Source organism: Leucopleurus acutus (genome assembly GCF_964270905.1).
Source record: "Leucopleurus acutus genome assembly, chromosome: 8".
NCBI classification, from domain to species: domain Eukaryota; kingdom Metazoa; phylum Chordata; class Mammalia; order Artiodactyla; family Delphinidae; genus Leucopleurus; species Leucopleurus acutus.
In genome coordinates this window covers 95,348,534-95,369,044 of record NC_139151.1, presented here as the reverse complement: position 1 = coordinate 95,369,044, position 20,511 = coordinate 95,348,534, and the positions used below count along the sequence as shown (strand labels likewise).

Sequence of the window (20,511 nt, the reverse complement as noted above, 5' to 3'; positions counted from 1 at the left end):
ACCCAGACGCCCCATAGCCAGCTTCTCACATTCTCAGACTTGGGGCCTGTCCTCCTGCCCCCACAGTTGACTTCTTGGGATTCTTCCGGTGGTTTTCCTGCTCCTCCCAGCACCTCTGCCCCTGCTAGGTTTGGGCCATGGTTCCTCCTGGTCTTCCCTCCCCTAAGAGGACTAAGCCTGTGAGCTCTTTCACAGAGCATGGACTTCTGGATACTCGGGCTGCTGGCCACGGCGAGGCCCCCAGCTTTGGTGGGTCATAGAGCCTCTGGCCAATCCTCACTGGCTTGTCTGGCCAGCTGAGAACCACAGAGGTCCTGTCCTTCTGAAGAAGGGGCAGAGCAAACTGCTTCACAGCTGTGGAATCCTATTTGCAAATCTAGACTGCCCACTGGTTGTGCCACCCAGTGGCACGATCCTTCGATTAGCACCCAGAAAGGAGCAGCAGGCACCTGCCCCACAGTAAGCAACCCCCGAGCTCCAGCCCTGAGAACATTTCAATACTTAGAGCCGAAGGCCTTGCTGCCTCTCTTCTCCCTGCCCCTGGGCCCAGAGGGGACACTTTACCTTTCCTGTCTTGGCTCAGGCTCCTTTCACTACACCCAGATGGTAACCACCTGCTGCTATGGTGCTGACTTTTCCTCCCAGGGAAGCAATTTTGCCATACTGGCTAATAATTGTTCCTTAGAGTGTGTGCTTCTCTACTAGGGAGCCTCCTCAGGTCAGGAGCGTGCGCGCGTGCATACGCGGGTGTGTGCGTGTGTGTGTAGGAAAACTCTATCTTCCAGAATCTTTTGCTCAAGAACAAAGGTATCTTAGCTTCCGTGGCCAAACCAAAGCCACATTAGAGAGAAGCCAGAAGAAGGGAGAGAGGGAAGGCCAGGCCCAGGTGTCAATGGGAAGGGGGCCATCAGGAGCTTCAAAGCAGAGCTGAGAAGGAGACGCGTCCCAGGGTCAAGTTCCTCCTTTTCCCCTTTCTCACTCTGTGCAAGGCAGCTTGTGATTTTCTTGGCCTGGCCCAAACCCCACCCCACAGGAATTTGGGGTGTGGGCTAACAAAGCTCCCATGTCCAGGGGTCCAAGACTAGACACCCTCACAGGAAAACCCATGCACACCGTAGAGAGGGGCCGCTCTGGCCAGATGGCACGAGACAAAGTCAGCATCCAGGCTCTGGGCTTGTCTGTGGGCAGATCTGACTACGTGGCCAGAGCCAGAGGGCTTGCATCCCCTCTGCACCAAGCGGTTGCAGCTTACGTGGCTGAGTTGAGGTGAAGAATGGATTGAGGGCCTGGAGGGGGCCCTGCCATTAACTGATCCCCAGCCTGGGGGTGTTTAAGTGGGCCGAGAGGCTGCGTCACTGCAGAACAGCACTCAGGAACTGCATCCTGGCCCTGGCATGCTCTGTACCATTATGGCCGACTGACCTCCAACTCTGACCAAGCTCTGGAGTTTACACCACTAGGTGCTCCAGTTGCTCAACTAGGAGCCTCCCCGATCCTCCATCTCCCATCCACTCCTCCCTGCCACCTCCAAAGTGGGCTAGAGCCTCCTGGTTCAGCAGAACCAAGACGGTCTGGCCTAAGGCTTCACGCGGTCTAAGCCCCACTGCCTCCCAGTCCCCAGACCTCCCGCAAAACTGACAACAGCACAACTCTGCTCAGACAGGATCAGACATTTATGGAGCACATGAATATTCACAAACTGTGGGAGAAACACACCTTCCCAGCAATAGAAAACCTCTGTATAAAGTGCATTTGGCCTGCGACCATCTCCTCCCCATGCTGGCCCTTGGATCAGGATTTGGGGCAATGCTCTGCAGGAGCCCCCAGGGACACCTGGGCCAGGAGACGGGAGGCGCGAGGCGATTGTGGAGCTCCAGGCCACTGGATGCACCCTCTCCTCACCCTGCCCCTCCCAGCTCCCGAGTGGACGCATGCCAGGGATGGTGGAGATGTAGGGGGAGGTGGTCCTGCCAACTTGTACCTTAGGGAAGAGAACCATCCTTAAATGGGCAGGAAAAGGGAATCGTCCTGACATGTGAAGGTGCTGCTAAATAAATACTGACTCTGGCCCTAAGCCCTCTGGCCTTCTCAGTTTCTCAGACTAGCCCTTCCAGGCTTGCTCTACTCTCCTTCTGACAATAGCCCCTGCTTCTCTTTCCTCTTGGCTGGGGCTAAGGGAACAGTGAAGTCCCCAACCCAATGCTGCAGAAAAAGCCATCACCGGTGCCCTGTTCTCCCTACATGATTATGGGACATTTCTAGTGAGGGTGACATACATACAACAGTTGGACTCTAAAGGCAGCTCTCTGGCTGAGAAAGCCTGAGGACGTCTCAGGAAGAAGCCTGTCGATGTGCTGGACAGATGTAGGAGGCAGGGGCCTGACCCAGGGTTCTGGTCCCAGGACAGAGGACAGTGAAGGGCAGGGCTGGGGCCAAGGGAATGAACAGCTCTGAGGCCGGCGAAGGTCACAGGGGAGGTAGAGAGGAGAAGGCCCAGAGGCCAGCTTAATGTTACGTGTGAGGACAACGATTCCAAGAGGAACTGGCCTCTCAGCTACACACGCACACACACACGCACGCACACGCACGCGCGCACACACGCACGCGCACACACGCACGCGCACACACGCTGTGGCTCAAGTGCAGGCCATGGGTGGAAGGAAGACTTGCTCCAGCTGACCGCACAGCCCTCCTTTTCATGGTGTCTTTCTCAGCACAGCCCCGACCGTGGGAGGCTGAGGTGGGAGGCACAGGCTGCCTCTAGAATGCAAGGCCTTGGCTTCTCTGGGTCAAACCTCCCACCTGCTGCTGCCGGAAGGCTTGGTGCGCTGGGTGGGATCTCGGCTTGGGTCTTTCCCAACTGTCCCCGGCAGTCCACCTGCCTGGGTCTTTGATGTCCAGCTACTGGGAGAGCTGGTGTGGCAGCTTGGTTCCTGACCAGCCCCAGGCAGGCTGTGGAATCCTTCAAAGCACAGACTAGAATGGCTTCCCTGGCTGGTGTCAGCTGAGCCCGGTGGCAGCACCGAGACGCCATGGAGTGTGGCGAGAGGCGCCATGGGGCTTCTGCCACCAGGAACCTGGCCTCCGCCCGGTGCAGGCACTTGAGCCTCCAGTCAGCTTCTGGGGAACAGTAGTGAGAGCCGGCCTTCTACTTCTAACCTCAGGTTTTCAGGCCCGAAGAGGGAGATGTTCTTCTCAGCTATCATCTATGATACTGTGTATGCAGCACGCCAGTCAGGCGCCTGGCTATTCTTCTGCACGATGATGCAAAGTTTCCAGATCTGTCTACAGCCGCGTGCTCAGTCCCAGCTCCCCAAGGAAGAGTCCGGAGAACCCAGTGACAGGGAATTTTAAAATAAGAAGCCAGGCCAGGTGACTATGTCTGGACACACCCGTCCCCTCCAGCCTGCCCAGGAACTCAGCAGAACCCTAGCTGCCACTAGAATCCCACACTCTGGACAAGAGCCAGAAATGCTTCCCCTGCTTGGCAGTCTGACATGAGGGAGGAAGGGAGGGAGGGTTGGGGGGGCAGATGCCAGGATCCCAGCTAAGGTCCCACCACTCTAATATTCAGACAAGGCAGCTGGCTCACAGGGACAGGCTGGGGTGAAAGTCACTGCCATGACCTCTAGCCTGGTGTCCAGAGGCTGAGGTAAGCTGCTGCAGGTACCCCTCCAGCCCAGGCAGTGTTCGGAGCCACAAGAGTGCAAACAGACGCACGCACACGCACACGGCGGGCACTCCTTCCTCGGCACACGCACACACACACGCACGCGCACACGCACGCACACGCTTGCTCCATCTCGAGGTGATCAGCTGCTCTGCAGGCTGCACTCTGCTGCCACGGTGGCTGCTCGGGCACCCAGGCTTTGCCCAGAGTCACGGCACTGCAGCTGAAAGAGAAAAACAAGGGCAAAAGGGAGCGTTCAGAGGCTCTCAGTTGCCCAGGGACACAGCTCCTCCAGCTGCTTCTCCGGGGAACTGGGAAGAGCCCAGAGCAAACCGAACGGGCCACGGCACCTGGGGACAAGGTTGTTGCTGGGGTGCCAGCGGGTGCCTGAACACTGGCCCTCTGGGGTGCTGACGTGGACAAGCTGTCCCCCGCGGACCCTCTGGGCCTCCTCTGCCCCTTGCCTGAGAGCAGCAGAGGAGGGGAAGAAGGCCACGGACAGTCACCTGAGGCCTTGGGTAACACTTGCTCAGATATGACAAGGGCAGTTTCTGAATCAAGGCACAGCGGCCGCCGCCAGAGACGGAGAATCGGATAAAAATGGCTGGAACAGAAGCCAGCCGGGACCAGTCATCTTGAAGGTGAAGGCAATGCCTGAGTTCACAATCAGCCGGTGAGCAAATTTCCACACAGAGATAAGAGAACCCTGGCACTGTGCTAGAAGACTGAGGGGCGGGGAGAGGAGACCCAAGGATGACTCATTTTAAAGATTTATAACATCCTGAATCTGGGGCAGAGGGAAGAAAAGGCCTCATGTCTGATAACAGAGGACAGGGTAAGCCCATCATAATGCTGGGTTGCCTGTTGAAATAGGTCTAGTGTGTCTGAGAGAGTAAAGAGACATGCAGGGCTCCGTTAAAAGTATGTCCCTTTTAAATGATGGTCAGACAGATAATAACGAGGCTTACTGAGCCCACTATGGGCCAGGCACTATACGCTTGTGTTATGGCTGAACTGTGTCCCCCCAAATTCATACACTGAAGTCCTAACCCCCTCAGAATGTGACTGTTTTTGGAGAGAAGGTCTTTAAAGAGGTAATTAAGTTAAAATAAGGTGCTTAGGGTGGGCCCTGATCCCAAATGACTGGTGTCCTTATAAGAAAAGATTAGGACACAGACACGCACAGAGGTGAGACCATGTGAAGACAAAGGGAGATGGCAGCAATCTACAGACCAAGGAGAGAGGCCTCAGAAGAAACCAACCCTGTGGTCAACTTGATCTCAGACTTCTAGCCTCCAGAACTGTGAGAGAATAAATTTCTGTTGTGTAAGTCACCCAGTCTGTGGCACTCTGTTGTGGAAACCCAAGCAAACTAATACAGCTTGCGATCCTGTGAACCCTGAAGATATGGCTTCCAGTTGTACAGATGAGAAAACGGAAGCCAGAGAGGGTAAGTAAATTGCCCAAGACTAGAGCATTCAGAAGTGGCGGAGCCAAGACAGGAAACCGAGGTCTGTCTGATTCCAAAACCTGTATTTTTATCACTAAGTAATCTCTATATTATAGTATTGCTCATTAAGACTTTTAGAGGATATAAAAAGAAATCAACATGATGGCATGAAGACTAATATCCAAGCAACATAAATGGAAGTTCAGACATTAACAGAAAAGGGGAAATGCCCTCAAGAGTCCAAGACATTGGAGTCAGAGATTCAAAATCAGTCTTCTGACACATGCGACCCTTTTCAGACAAATGTTAAATCTGAAGAAGATTTTAACTGGATGATGATAATTTATCTAGAAGCTGGGAAAAGTCAAGAGCAAACGTAGGAGTGGGTGGGTACCTGTAGGGGTCAGTACTGAGTGCCTCTTTAAAATATTTTCAACAATTTTTCCTTTAAGCTTGTACTATAATAACCTAGCCATATTTTTTCACTACGAATAAATATATTTGTTAAATATAAAGTGTACATACGTTTATTGAAACATGCTGATGGTGATATATATTCTATACATAGACCTCTCTCTGGCCCATATTGTTAAGCCAAAGAGATGACTATTCTTTTGAAACTGAAAATTTCAGGCTTGAAGAGTATACACAACAGGTCCTCCTACCTACTACCTCCATTTCTCGTGTTTTCTGCACCTTCAGGAATGGGGGAAGATAAAGAGTGCTTTAAGATTCCTTAGAACAAGGGCTCTTACTCTGGGGGTTCCTGGATCCTTAAGGGGTCCAAGGATAGGCTTAAGGGGCAGTCCACGAAGACCAGGAAGAGAACTGTGTACATTTCTCTGTGTGTGCAAACAGGTACAATTTTCTGGGAAGAGGCTCCATCCTTCATCAGACTCTTCAAAGCATGGGTAACCCAAAGAGGGTTTAAGAACTGATGCCTAAGCTTAGAAGATATGGGGGTGAGGTGCAGTCAGGTGGCTGTGATAACAACAATTCATTCAGACCTACGCTGACTTGGGTGTGGTCTAGGTATGGAGCAGACTCATGAAGGGAGGTGGCAGTGTCCTGGCCTCAGATAAGCCCCAGTGACCCACGACCCTCTATGATGGGTTCAAAAACGCAAACAGGGGGCTTCCCTGGTGGCGCAGTGGTTGAGAGTCCGCCTGCCGATGCAGGCGACACAGGTTCGTGCCCCGGTCCAGGAAGATCCCACATGCCGCGGAGCAGCTGGGCCCATGAGCCATGGCCGCTGAGCCTGCGCGTCCGGAGCCTGTGCTCCGCAACGGGAGAGGCCACAACAGTGAGAGGCCTGAGTACTGCAAAAAAAACAAAAACAAAAACAAAAAAACCAAACCCAAACAGAAAACCAAGGTTTGGAAGAACCAGCTTACCCTTGTCTACAAAGCTAGTCAGAGGCCTGTTCAACTAGTTACTCAAGTTGCTCCATCAGCAGATAATTAGATGGTCCCTGTGCTCTTGTTCTCAAGCTAGGGCATAAGTCTGCAGAAAAAGGGGGCTGCGGAAATCAGATGAGGCCTTGCAGGAAAATGATGACAGCAGCACTAAAAGAGAGGGAAGAACAGCTAGGGGAGAGGCACTAGGGAAAAATCAACTCATAAAACATGCACTAAAAAAAAAATCAATCTCACGATTGTCCAACTCTTTCAACCTGTCATTAATACGAGAAGCAGAAGTGGCTGGAACATAGAATAAGTGAACGAGCGCCTCCCTCAGTGTGCCGATGTCAGTTAGGACGGCCCCCCTGGGTACCTGTGCCCTCACACCCCTTCCCACCCACTGGATGCTAACAAGAAACCCAAATCTGCAAGTCCACCCTTCCCCAGCTCCCAGCCCAGGAGGGGAGTGTGGATACCGTGCACGCGTGAGCGTGTGTCAGCAGAGGAGACACGACGGCTCAAGGTCGGGAAGAAACTTTGTTTGGAGCCTGTAACCAGGTCTCAGAGGTCACCCCTCGCCACCACACGGGGTGAGTCACAGCGCCCAAGAGCTCGAGAGGGGCAGAGGGTTTGCTGCCAGCTCCCAGTTAGGAGCAGGGACGGCCAGAGGTGCAGCTGGGCCTGGATGGGGTACAAAGCTGGGCTCTTAGCTCAATCTCATTTCTCATGTCAACTACACGCCTGCCCTTCCTGCACCACAGAAATCACATGGCAAAGGGGAGGGGACGTCCATTAGTCGACAGCTTCTTAGTAAGTGCCAGGGAAAGTGTGAGGGGACACCAAGTCCCAACTACTTGTTTCAGGAACTGAGAGACAGAGAGGTGAGAAGAACCTGTGCGAAGGCCCCCGGGCAGCGAGCAGCACAATGGGGTTTCTGACCACCACACGGCCTCCGCTTCCACTGGGCAGCATTTTGCAGATCGCCCAGTGCCTTTCACACACATTATTTCACGTGAGGAAGGATATACACGGAACAAATGTCAAAAAGACAATGAAGAGATTCCAGAAATCAGGTTTTCCTCAGCGAAGCCCCAGGGCTAACCGAGCTTGGGTGAACTTTGGCGGAGGAGGGGAAGAGGTGATCCTTGCCATGAACCCTTTATATTCAGTGGGCTTCTCTCAACAGATCACCATGTACCAGCAGAAGGACAAATGGATCACGTGAACTGTTAAAATAATTAGACCAATAAGAAAACTCTGTACACAATTGGAGCCTGCTGGAGTCCTGAGCAGTCAGCAGCTTTGGGGATTATGGGGAAGCAGCTGAAATGAGAGCTATTTGGCGCTGGCTTAGTTTTCAGTTTAGTGAACATTGTACGATAACCAAATACAGAACAGATACTGATGTGGGTTTGAGGTAAACACGGAACCGACTGATATCAGGGTATGTTTTCCCACAAGATCAGTTTACATCATTGTCTGGCGCAGGCCTGAGGCATTAGAAATAACAGAATCACAAAACTATAGAGGCTGGAGCTAAACATGGCCTCAAAAGGTCCATGATGGAGCCTTCAGGCTGGTAAAGAATGATTATTCACACCTTATAGCTAAAGCATCTCAGAAAGGTTATGAATTCTGCCCTAAGTCACAGAACTAAAACTGACAGAGAGGAGAGGGGGAAGGGTCAATACGACTGTATCAACACAGGCCCTGTGGCCACTGCTCTGTGGTCCATCCAGCTCAGCGTGCTGGCCCTGACCGAAGTAACAGTAACACGGTCAAAGACACCCTGAGAAGCATATGCAAAGGTGGTAACGTGATTTCCCCTGCGTGGTGCATTTCACTCATTCAAAGGCTTTTCACATATGGTTTTTCATTTTCTTTCCCCAGTGCGTATGCTCGATGGGAGGGCAGGTGACAAGATGCTATTATCACTGTTTTACTGACGAGGATGCTCAACATCTTTAGGCCCAGGTGCTACCACCAGTACACAGAGACGCACATGTTTCACTAAGAAACTCTCTTCTCTCAGGGTTTCCAAAGAACATGAGTATCTGTCCCGTCTTCTGACCTCCTGGTCCTCACTGCCAATCAATCAGCCATGATTAAGGGCTAAACCTTGAGAAACAGTCCGTAAGATCCCAACAGGCTGACAGATATCCCCTGGACTACAAGGCAAGAGACCAGTGCTGACCTCTGCACCCTTGTAATGTCCACTTGGAATCACCACCACAGACTCTCAGCTGGCTCTCTCCTCCCACCATTTCTTCTTAGGTCCCAGCCCAATGCCTGGTTAATCTTCCAAAAATGCCAATTTGATCATTCACTCTCCTGTTCCAAAATGCTCCTTAGTTCCCAGAGAGTACACCAAGGACTCCATCTGCCTGACATTAAAGAGCCTCCATGATCAGACCCAACTGTAACCTTATGTTCTTCTAAAAAAATAATAATAACAATATCCATAATAATAATAATAGCTACCATTTTATTTATGAACTTACAAGGCAGGCACTGGGCTAAGTGCCCTGTATAGCGTAGACAGTTATCGACCAGTATCTACACTTCCTAGCTAACAGAATCTGGATTTTGTTCAGTGGGTCATGGACATGGCCCAGACAATGGGTCAGGAATGGTCTAAGTCAGTGATTCTCAAAGTACAGTCCCAGAACAGCAGCATCATCAAACTGCTGCAAATTATTGCTGCATCAAAAATTTGCAAAAATGCAAATTCTCAGGTCCCACCCCAGACCCACCGGATCCGAACCTCTGGGGGTGGGGCCCAGCCATCTGAAGCTTAACAAATCCTCTAGGGAATTCCACTGCTCACTCAGGTTGGAAATCAGTGGTCTAACCAATCCTGACACTCCACACCCCTATTTCCCAGCTTTGGGGAGGCTTTGTGACTCAGTTCCGGCTCACGAGGCCAACGTGAAAAGCTGGGGAAGGGGTATCCTGGGAAAGCTTTTATTTTCTTGATGGAAAAGGAAGAGAGGCATCCCCTGACAACCCTCATAATATAAAACTGCAACCTCCACTGTGCCCCAAACTTTCTACCTTCTTACTCGACTTTATTTTTCTTCATACCACTCAGGGCTTCTTGACACATGATGTATCTATTTGTTTACTGTCTGCCTCCTCCCACAAAGATGCACCCAAGAGGGAAGGGACGACTTTGTTAGTCTTGTTCACAACTATATCCAGTGCCTACAATGGTGTCTGGCAAATCGCGATCACTTGACATATGTTTATTGTATGAATGAGTGCAGCTGTCTCTGCGTTTCCTTCTCTTTCTTGCTTTGAACAAGGAGTTGATGGCTGAAGCTGTGGCAGCCACCTTGAGGCCAGGAAACAAGAGAATCTCAGAAAAACTGGCTCTGACACTGTTGAGCCACCAAACCAAAACTAGCAGCGCCCAGCTCTGGGCCTTTTGTTCAGTAAGAAAACCAAATCCCTCTTTGTTTTAGACACAGGTTTTCTGCAACTAGCAGCCCCACACGTCCCTGACACATACATTTCATCATTTAATCCTTGCAACAAGAACCTAATTTTTGGTGAGGAAACTGAGTCTCAGAGCGGTTAAGTAATTTGTACAAGATCATGTAATCATTAAGCTGTTTTTCTTGTTGGAAATGCTCGCCTTGCTGTCTAAATCCAATTCATCTTTTGGGTCCCCTAGGGTAACCTTCTGTGTTGTACTCCCTGATCACTCTGGCCCACCAATAACTGTCTCGTGATAAGCTGGTAGAGTCTGTATCATTTGTCTAGGAATTACAGGTTATTTGTCTTGTTTTTCTAAGCAGACTATTTAACCCTTGTGGATGGGCATCGTATCACATTTTTTTTTTTTTTTTTTTTGCGGTACGCGGGCCTCTCACTGCTGCGTCCTCTCCCGTCGCGGAGCACAGGCTCCGGACGCGCAGGCCCAGTGGTCATGGCTCACGGGCCCAGCCGCTCCACGGCACGCGGGATCCTCCCAGACCGGGGCACGAACCTGCGCCCCCTGCATCGGCAGGCGGACCCTCAACCACTGCGCCACCAGGGAAGCCCCGTATCACATTTTCTATGTCTTATGCTCCCCTTCCTCACACACTTGCTGGCAACAGTTTCAAGCTGAATTGGATGCCATTACCTCTGAGGAAGCATGACCCAGACATTTAACCTCTCTGTTCTTTAATCGTCTCACCTGAAAGTCAGAGTATCACCCTGGAAAGTTCCAGGTTTGTAAGACAGAATGAACTATGCTCAGTACCACAGAGTTAAGATGTAACTAAGAGAACAGTACCTAAGGTTGCTGGTACTCCCGGAACAAGATAACAAATCTGTCTACCTGCAATGTCTAAGACGAAGAGCCTAGTAAAGAAAGGGCACAGGCATCAAACACTCGCCGTCTCACTGGCATTCAAGTCTAGATGTGCAAACCAGTTGGCCTCACCTGGCTTGAAGTAGAGGGTTTACAAAAAAGAATTGGCTCCGTGGAGAAAATCACCCTCCAACCTAATGATGCAGACGGCACATAAGGAACAGCCCGAGATGATGACTGAAAGGGGACAGTAATTTATATCTCCCCCAGAAAGGCATAAAAGGCCCTTCTTGCTCTGGGGAAGGAAGAGCCAGGTTTTTGTTTTTGTTTTTTGAGACATTCAGGGGGCTTTCAAGGAAGATGAGCACTGCCAGGGAAGTGCAGAGCTGAAGCCACAAGAAAGGCACGAATGGAGGAGTGGCTCTAAGAGGCACAGGCGATAGGGAGCCTGGGTCTTCTGGCCCTCAGGTGGGGCTGGGCTAAGTGAGCCTCCAAACGTCCCTAAGCCTGAATTCTGAAGGTAAGTGCTGCCCTCTGCTGGCCATCTTACAGGACACAGCCTGTCGGGGCGATGGCAGAGGGGCCTGGAGCACCCCCAGACCCTGCCCTGGGACTCTTTCTCCCACAGCTTCAATCGGGTCTCTGCTTTCTTTTTCTGGATTTGGCTCACTTTGATAGGTAGCAAGAGTCAATTTTTTTTTCCCTTAGCTGGCAAAGAAAGAACAAGGCTTTATCTTTAAATTCTCTTTTTAGTATTAGAAGGTATAGAAGTCAGGATGGTAGAATTTGAGCTGAAACCCTAGAAAAGCCCCCAGCCCCTACCAGGTTTCAATCTAGTTTGTGGGTTTTAACCTTCAGCTGGCAGGGCAGTTCTCCACACTCACCCCACCTCTCTCCCACGCCCGTCCCTGAAGCTGACTCTCAGCTGCTGTCACTCACTCTCAGACATCCTTGCTCAGCAGCTCTGAGGGGGGCAACCCTGCCACCCTGGCCCGTTTGCTGAGTTCTTCACCAGGTGGCTCCTCCGCTGCTCCCAGCTTGCGTTTGGGGGACGCTGGGCCACTGGGTAGTGGTCTTGGGCCTGTAGGGAAGCAGGTCAAAGTGTCACACAGACTTGTGTGTGGAGCCAAGATGACGCTCAACGGTGTAGCAGCAGCTCTTTAGGGGGAGGGAGCCTGCTCACCAATGCAACCAGCACGCTGCTTCTCAGACCTGCCCCTTGGCCTTCCTTCCAGCAGTGACTCTGCCTGGAAACATCCAAGGAGAGCATAACCAGGCCTGCTGGCAGTACAGCCAGCTTTTGGGCCCCAAATCCCATGGGCTCCAGGCCAGAGACCAATTTGGCCTGTCTGCCATCCTCGCGCTGAAGGTGAGGCATTCCCTCCGTAACTGGCCTCCTGAAGCCAGAATGAGCAGTGCCCTAACCCGGGGAGCCAACCTGGCTGGGCAAACTAGAAACTAGAAAAAGCCCTGACGTTCTTGCCGGTCTGAGCTCGCTGATCTTCGTCCCAGAGCCGAAGGGCAGAGGTTAAGAACGCAGCAAGGCCATCTACTCCTCTCTCCCGCCACCTGCCTGGACAACTACAGTCGCCTCTTTTCCAGCCTCCTATACTCGGGGGCTCTTGCCCACACTGTGCCCTCCACACAGCAGGCAGAGTGAGCTTTCTAAAACATAAACCAGGTCACGCCTCTGCCCTGCTGACCCCCGTCAGTGCCTTCTCCCTGCCCTGACAACGGAACCCTAATCTTCCTCGTGGACGCCGAGTCTACGCGCTGCTACTCCTGCTGTGTCCGTCCTCCTCTCGTTCCAGCTCCTCACTCAGAACACACCAGCCCCACTGGCCTCCCTCCTCTCGTTCCTGGAATGGGTAAGCTTGTTTCCATCTCTGGGTCTTTTCCTGCTCTTCCCTTTGCCTGGAATGCTCTTCCCCCTGTTCTTAGAAGGCTGGCTCTGCTCACTGCATGGGGCCCTGGTACTCCATCTAAAGTAACCCCCTTCCCCAGCCCTCTTTTATCAGGTCACTTGACTTTATTTTCCCCCAAAGCACTTGTTACCTGACATGATCCTGCACAGCTCCTTTACCATCTGTCTCCCCAGGTGGAATACAAGTTCTATCCGGGCATAACTTGGTTCTGGTCTCCATCCTCAGCCCTCAGTGACTGAAGTGAGAGTAGCTCTGCAGTGCCCTTGGGGTGGGCACAGGCCACGGGAGGCTGTACTCACCTGCACTGCTCATGCCCCCAGCCTGGCTCGAGCTGGGCTCTGCCACTGGATTGCTGAGGTCTTCCATACAGGAAGGGACAGATGCCAGCAGACCTGGGAAAGAGGAAGGGGGATAATCAGAATGCAATCTCACAGGACTGTACAGGGCCCCAGGGCAGGTAGGTACAAGGCAGGGGGTGCTGGGCCATGACGTCAAGGTTCCATCGCTTCCCACTGGCCACAACTAATTCAGAGAGGCCTGATCCAGCCCAGCCTGTGTGGCCTGTGCCCGGGAAGTCAAGTCAACAGCCTGGAAGACAGTGCTCGGCGGGCTCCCCTTGCAAACATCTGGGAATCTCTACGCCCCGAGCCTGTAGGTGTTGTCCTTCCCTTCGGGGAACTAGGGGGTGGCAGTCAGAGTAGGGGCTCCTTACAGAGTCCCCGGTAGCGGGAGAGCTGCTGGTAAATCTGCTTCATCCGCTCAATGTTGAGCCGGCTGGTCTCGGCGTGGTTGACGATGGGCCGTGGGTAGTCCACACCAATGATGCACTTGGCTGCCTTCTGAATCGACTCTGGGGCATTCCAGGGCTCATAGATGTATCGAGAGGGGAACCCTTTCAATTTGGGCAGGTATCGCCTGAAACATACACACCAGACGACCCATCAGCACGCTGGAGTCTCCTTCAAAGGCCAAGCATATCTCACCCTAGGAGGAAGCCAAAGTGGTCAGAAACCAGAGAGCCTGGTCTGCACCCTCACCTGATGTAGTCTCCACTGGGGTCCGTGCGGCGGCCAAAGCCCACCGGGCAGTAGCAGTGGAAGAACTGTTGGAAGAAAGCACTGCAGGACAGCCACATCCAGCTGCCTGCGTTCACGCTGAAATCTGCATCCAGGAGCAGCTCATCAAATACCTAGATGCAGGGACGGTGGGACAATCAGCCTCCTTGGGGACCTACGGCCATGGTTCCCCCCAAGTCACCACACACCCTGCGGAGAAGGGAGCCAAAGCCTTCTGCTGAGGGCAAGCCAAGAAGGATCTGGAGGGAATCTCCTGGACCCAGGGTCCCAGCCCATCCCCCAGCCCAAAAGGGGGCTGGCTGCCCTGGGCTGCCCGCTGAGAGAGGACTCACCCGGACCCCGCTCTCCCAGCTGACCCAGAGGTCCCCGCGCGTGAGGAAGCAGGCCACAGCGTGCCGGGCCAGATGGTGGATCCAGCCCTCCTGCCTCAGTTGGGTCATGATGGCGTCAATCCAAGGGAAGCCTGTTTTGCCCTCGGCCCACTTGGCCAGGGCCTCAGGGTTGCGATCCCAGGGGATCTGGATGCAGATGGGGTTCCCCTCCATGCGGTCAAACCTGGGGTTGTTGGTGGCCGCTGTGTAAAAGAACTCTCGCCACAGGAGTTGCCCAAACAGGGAGAGCGGGGGTGTGCTGCTCCGCTTCACCTGGTGGGGTGGGACAGCACGTGGATACAAACGCTTGCCCAGCTATCAGCGCCGTGCCACTCAGAACTTCCCCACAAAGGAATCTGGAGCTGCCCCAAAGCCCCTAGATGCGTGGAGGGGCCCTGCCCCAGGAGAAGCGGCAGGGTGTGCTGCAGACTGAGCCCTGGGCCCTGGCTGTGTCCACTACTGCTCAGGGCCCTGAGGATGGCTGCGGAGCAGCAGGCAGTGGGAAGGGATAGCGCTGCCAGACTCTGCACTGGGAACCAGACTCCCAAACACTGGTCATGATCCTTGCCCTCGAGAGTTCCTGTTGGGCTCCACTTTCTAAAACGTCAAAGTCAGTTTTCTCATCAGCACACGTAAAAAATGCTCAGTCTAGATTTTGGTTAAATAAGTTATGCCCAACAGCCTGGATCTGGGGCCATGAAAGAATTACGACATCAGACTGCCAAGCAAATAATAATCTTCCTAAAATCACAAGATTACCCACCAAGCGGGCAAAGTTACCGCATGCCACACCACAAAATCCAGATATTGGCAAGAATGAGGAAACAACGTGAAACGATGCAGACGCAAGGATGGATCTGATGAATCTGAACAGCTGGATGTGTTGTCCTCTCTCCTCCTGGGGGTGGGTGCATTACTACAGGGCTATCCACCCATTGTCCGTGTCCAGCCCTGCATTCAGCCCTCCGGGTCATTTCCTCATCACTGATGGGCAACTGCCGCTCCTAGGCTCCCCTTTAAATGCTCTGGACACAGCCCCATAGAGGGCTGCTGTGCTCTTCACCTTAGAACTGGCAGCAGCCTCAGCCTCCCTGCCTCCCACCCTGACTGCTTGGCCCCCATCCACCTGCTGCCAGCAGAAATGCCACCTCCGGGGTCACACTCCGAGGTCGGCTTTCCTGCCTGTTCTGCTCCACTTGAGAACTTGGATTTGTTTAGATGAGCAGTTTGGGCTGTGCTTGGCTCTGGCCCCTCTTGGATGTGGCTTCTTCCTCACCTTCTCTGGACAGTACGCATACTTAAGCCAGAGGGAAGGCCTCTCTTCAGGGTAACTGACCGGCCCAGAAAGCCCTGGTGTCCTCTGGGCTGCAACTGGGGGCGGGCTCTGCCGCCCTCACTGCCCCTTACCTTTTTGTACAGGTCCCACAGGCGGTAGTAGAAGAGGCGGCAGGAGAGGCAGCCGAAGCGCAGGTAGGGGCTGAGGCCCGTGGGGCTGGCCAGCAGGGAGTTGGCATTCATGCGGGGTCTCTCATAGTTGGCAACCCAGGCCTGCAGCAGAAAGAGAAGGCAAAGAAAGGACAGACCGGGAGGCTTCAGAGGAAAAAACCTGAGGCACCAGCTAGTTAAGGATCTGCCTAAGGTCGCAGACCAGAAAGCCACAGAGCCAGGATGAGACCCTGTGCACGTCCCGCTACTTCACGCTGGAAGAATGTTTGATGGAACCACCACCGATCAAACAATGAGGCCCAAGTTCTTGTCCTGACTCTGTTTAATTTGTGCTATGAGCATAAGTTATTTAGTCCCTCAGCTACTTGTTTATTAAATGAGAACAAAATTTCCCACCTCCTGGGGATGAAATAAGATGATGGAAATGAAAGTTTCTGAAAGCACTGAAGGGTCTGTGATTCTACAGAAGAAAGGAAAAAGGGTGTCTCCATTACAGAGGAAGGTATCCCTCCCTCAGTCCCTGCTCTGTCCCAGGGGCCCTGAGGCTGCTGCTACACGGTGGCTACCCAAGCACTTCTCCCCACTGCTCAACAGCGCCGAGAAACCCATTCCTGGAAACCCACAGAGACATTCATTGCTGGGGCCACTTGTCATACAGTATCATTGGTCTTGTTTTTATCATCAGTTGCTGCCGGCAGAGTGCTTTATCTCCACAACTCACTGACACCTGTGTTCTCTCATTTGATCTTAACAATCGTCTGAGGCAGCATTTGTCATTACCTCCTTTCGAAAACGAGGAAAGGAAGCTCAAAGTGTTATGTGACTCTTCTGAGGTTACAGAGGTGGTAAGAGACAGAGCTGGAGGGACTGACTCCAGATTCCAGTCTTTTTCCACTACCTCTAATAACCATTTTCTCTTTCTCGACTCCTAATGCCCTCTTTCTCCTCGTGATGACTATTTCACAAACTTCACGCCCTCTTTATTCTTTTTTTGGCCGCGCTGCTTGGCATGCGGAACTTCCCCAATCAGGGATCAAACCCACAGCCCCTGCAGTGGGAGTGTGGAGTCTTAACCACTGGATCACCAGGGAATTCCTTTACACCCTCTTTAGACCTCCTATTCCACACTTTCCCACCACCCTTCAGCAGATGACCTTCCTTCCTTTTGATAAGGAAATGGAAGCCATCAGGTAGGAAACACCTCAACTTTTAGCCACCAAATCTAGAAACTCACCTGCATCCCCATCTACCCCCTGTCCCTCCTGTGATCCTGCCCAAGGTTAAGGCCTCCACCTGGCTCTGGAGCCCTCCCCTCTTCCTTCTCTTGCACATTCCATCTCTCCCTCTCTTCCCTGCTCACTCCAAGGACATTGGGAAAATGATCTTGTTTCGTTGCAAACAAAACAAAACAAAAAGAACTTCTAGTCACCCTGCGGACTTCTCCCCTTGGGTCCTCTTTCCTCCCTTCACAGCCAGCCTTTCTCCATTTCCTCACGCCCACCTCCACTTCTGCCTTCACCACTCCTGCCAGAGTCTCTGAGATGTCCACGCCACCGGATCCTGTGGGCGTTTTCTGTCCCTGTATTTTTGGACTCCCCCGCAGCACTTCACCCTGCTGACTGCTCCCTGTCTCCACACCCGCCATTCTGTTGGCTCCTGGCTGCCATCAGCTGGTTGGCTGTTCTTGGTGTTTCACCAGGTCCACCACCCCTCCCAACTCCTTAAGTGTTGGCACCCCAGGGCTCTGTCCTAGGTCCCTTCTACTCAACTGTGTTCCTGCGTGAGTTTATCCAGTCCCACGGCTCCCGAGACAATTTCTTTGCAGACGATCACCATGTCTGTAGCTCTGGCCCAGACTGCTCACCTAGACTCCCAAGTCTCTCCACCCAACTCCCTGCCAGAGAGCTCTACTTGACTGCCTTTCAGGCACCTCAAGGGTAGCAGGTTCTTTTCTTTAAACCACCCTTCCATTGGCATTCCCTATCTCAAAAACTGCACTGTCCTCCACCTCGTTGCCCAAGCCAAAAGCCTGGCCGTCACCTTTGACTCCCTGCTCACCAGGTCCCGTCAATCCTACTGTCCAGGTGTTTCTCTAATCTGTCCTTTTCTTTCCATTCCCTATTGCCACCAACCTGGTTTAGGCTAAGATTGTATCTATACTGCACAACTGTGACAGCCTCCTAATTGACCTCTCTGCATCAATTCTTGTCCCCCCTAGTCCACCCTCCACAGTGGGAGCACAGTGATTCTTTAAAATGCCTGTCCCTGAGGACAATACATGCACTGGGCTTCCTGGTGTTCTTAGGCTAGAGTCCCAAATCCTAAACATGGCTTACAAGCACCCCACAGTGGCCCCATCTTTCTAGCTCCCCTCCTCACCACTCTTCTTTAAGCACCATGCTCTTACTAGCCTTTACACATGCAGCTCCCTTGGCTGGAGTGCTGCCTTCCTTTCCACTCCCCTCTCCTTGGTTAATTTTGACTCTTCCTTCAATCTCAACCTAAAGGCCACCTCTTCGGCAGGTGACCCCTCAGGTACTGGTTAAGTACCTCTAACAGACGCGAGGTATATTTACCTGCTCATATCCTTGGCCCACCTCTCTTTGAAAATCTTTTTATTTTAAGTGAAACACAGATACAGAAATCACACAGATGTGTGCTTAACAAATTATTCTAAGGCAAACACCTGTGCAACCATCACCAAAGTTCAAGAATCAGTACTTTGCCGGCCACCCCAGAAGCCCATCTATGTGCTCATCCCAGTCACGGTCCCTTCCCTGCCCCGTAAGTGACCACTTGCCCAACTTTTATAATAATCACTTTCCTGGGATTTCCCTGGTGGCGCAGTGGTTAAGAATCCTTCTGCCAAGGCAGGGGACACGGGTTTGAGCCCTGGTCCAGGAAGATCCCCCATGCCGTGGAGCAACTAAGCCTGTGCATCACAACTACTGAGCCTGCGCTCTAGAGCCCACAAGCCACAACTACTGAGCCCACGTGCCGCAACTACTGAGGCCCGTGCGCCTAGAGCCCGTGCTCCGCAACAAGAATAGCCACTGCAATGAGAAGCCCGGGCACCTCAGCGAAGAGTAGCCCCCGCTTGCCGCAACTAGAGAAAGCCCACGCGCAGCAACAAAGACCCAACGCAGCCAAAAATAAATCAGTAAAATAAATAAATTTAAAAAATAAATAAATAAAAATGTTTACATTTTCCTGTTTTTGCAAAGCACATTTGGAAGGGAGGGCTTTATCTTTTCAGTTATTTCTCACATTTTTAAGTGTTTTTTTCTTGTTTTCACCCAAATGTGCATCCCTAGGCACTATAGTTTAGTCTTGGCCATGTAAAAGACTTTGAAGTGTTTTTTTTTTATTATTAATTTTTATTGGAGTATAGTTTCTTTACAATGTTGTGTTAGTTTCTGCTGTACAGCAAAGTGAATTATATGTATACATATGTCCCCTCTTTTGGATTTCCTTCCCATTTGGGTCACCACAGAGCACTGAGTAGAGTTCCTTGTACTATACAGTACGTTCTCATTATACTTTGATGTGTTATTTAAGTTTCTTTTACTCTATGCATTTCCTGCCATTTCCTTCTTTTCCTTTTATATTTTCTGCCAAAGAATCCAAGCCGTTTGACTTGTACTAATTCCCACAGTCCAGATTTCCCTGTGTACTTATGGTGCAGTTCAACACATCCCTCTGTCCTGTGTGTTGCCTGCAAATTGGTGGCTGGTACCAGAGACTGGCTTGGACTCAGGTCTGATCTCCTTGGCAAGACTACAGGGGGTACATGCCTGACTGTCACTCTCCTTGGTGTTAGAGGTCATTAATGTATCATGTGTCCTCACTAGGGGCTGCAAGATTCCATCATCCCGTTTTCATTTAACTGGGACACCTTTATGGAGAGATGCTTGTCCTCAGCTACTACTGGGTAAGCCAGTGGTAAAGATCATACTGTTTGTCTCCCCCTTTTTGTTAGCAGCACCTAATTTTCTTGTGGTGACCCAACCCTTCCCTAATCTCAGTTCAAGGTGGGAAAGTAAAGCTAAGCCACCTCTGACTCTGGGAGTGGGCTCACTCCCAAATTCAAGTCTGGCCAGAGAAAGCGCCCCCTTCCCTGGCCACAGTGACAGAGTCAGGGAAAGTCACATGGCCCAAGCCAGACCAATGAAAACACTCCTTGGGACTTTTTCTGAAGCTTTTGGAAAAGAGGCAGACAACGTCCTCTGGTGGTGCTAAGCAGATTGAAAATAAGCTGCTGGTGACCAGCCTTGCCACTGCTCAAGGAAAGCCTGCCTGAGAATGAGATAATACAGAGGAAAGCAGAGCTGAGATGGTGAATGCATTCCAAGTTGCACTAGCTGGACACCTAGATCCAGCTGTGCCTGAAGGCTACATCTTGGACTCTTGGTTATACAAGTTAAAAAAATCCCTTTTTCAAAGGCCAACTTGCAAACAAGAACTGATTAATATAATCATCTTGCTCTTTCATTCCCATAACCCTCTGAACTACTCCTTTCCTAACCCTAAGCATACTGTAATTACTTGTTTCGTGTCTATCATCTCCTATAGACTATGTTTCTGGAGACAGACACTATGCCTGTCTTTTTAGGCAGTCTTCCTAGCAGCTAGACCATTCTGACATAAGAAAATACTCGCTTCAGATTTGGAGAGTTGAAGAAGTTAAAATAAACCTCCTGAAATGGTTAAACTCCCACCCATCAGGTACCTTTTGTTCTCCCTGATGTGTAAAATACTGTATTCCCTCGGGCTACCACTGAGTCTGAAGGGCCCTGACATAAGGCCCCACTACAAAAGAGGCCCTCCAGGGGTGTCTGGAAAAGAAGTCCCTGACTTGGTGATTTTTTTTTTT

The 20,511-nt window shown here is 51.7% G+C and overlaps 1 protein-coding gene across 1 annotated transcript in view; it reads right to left on the bottom strand.

Moving 5' to 3' along the window:
- Positions 1-1,664: 1,664 nt before the first annotated feature.
- The window catches only part of CRY2 (cryptochrome circadian regulator 2), a 33,797-nt gene continuing 14,950 nt past the window's right edge, over positions 1,665-20,511 (bottom strand). Inside the window, exons 6-12 of the mRNA XM_082844259.1 lie at positions 15,600-15,740; positions 14,154-14,465; positions 13,783-13,934; positions 13,458-13,660; positions 13,045-13,137; positions 11,760-11,901; positions 1,665-3,893 (exon numbers count right to left, since the gene is read on the bottom strand). Coding sequence (XP_082700385.1) covers positions 11,762-11,901; positions 13,045-13,137; positions 13,458-13,660; positions 13,783-13,934; positions 14,154-14,465; positions 15,600-15,740 — 1,041 coding nt within the window. The 3' untranslated portion in view covers positions 1,665-3,893; positions 11,760-11,761. The remainder of the gene's footprint in view (positions 3,894-11,759; positions 11,902-13,044; positions 13,138-13,457; positions 13,661-13,782; positions 13,935-14,153; positions 14,466-15,599; positions 15,741-20,511) is intronic.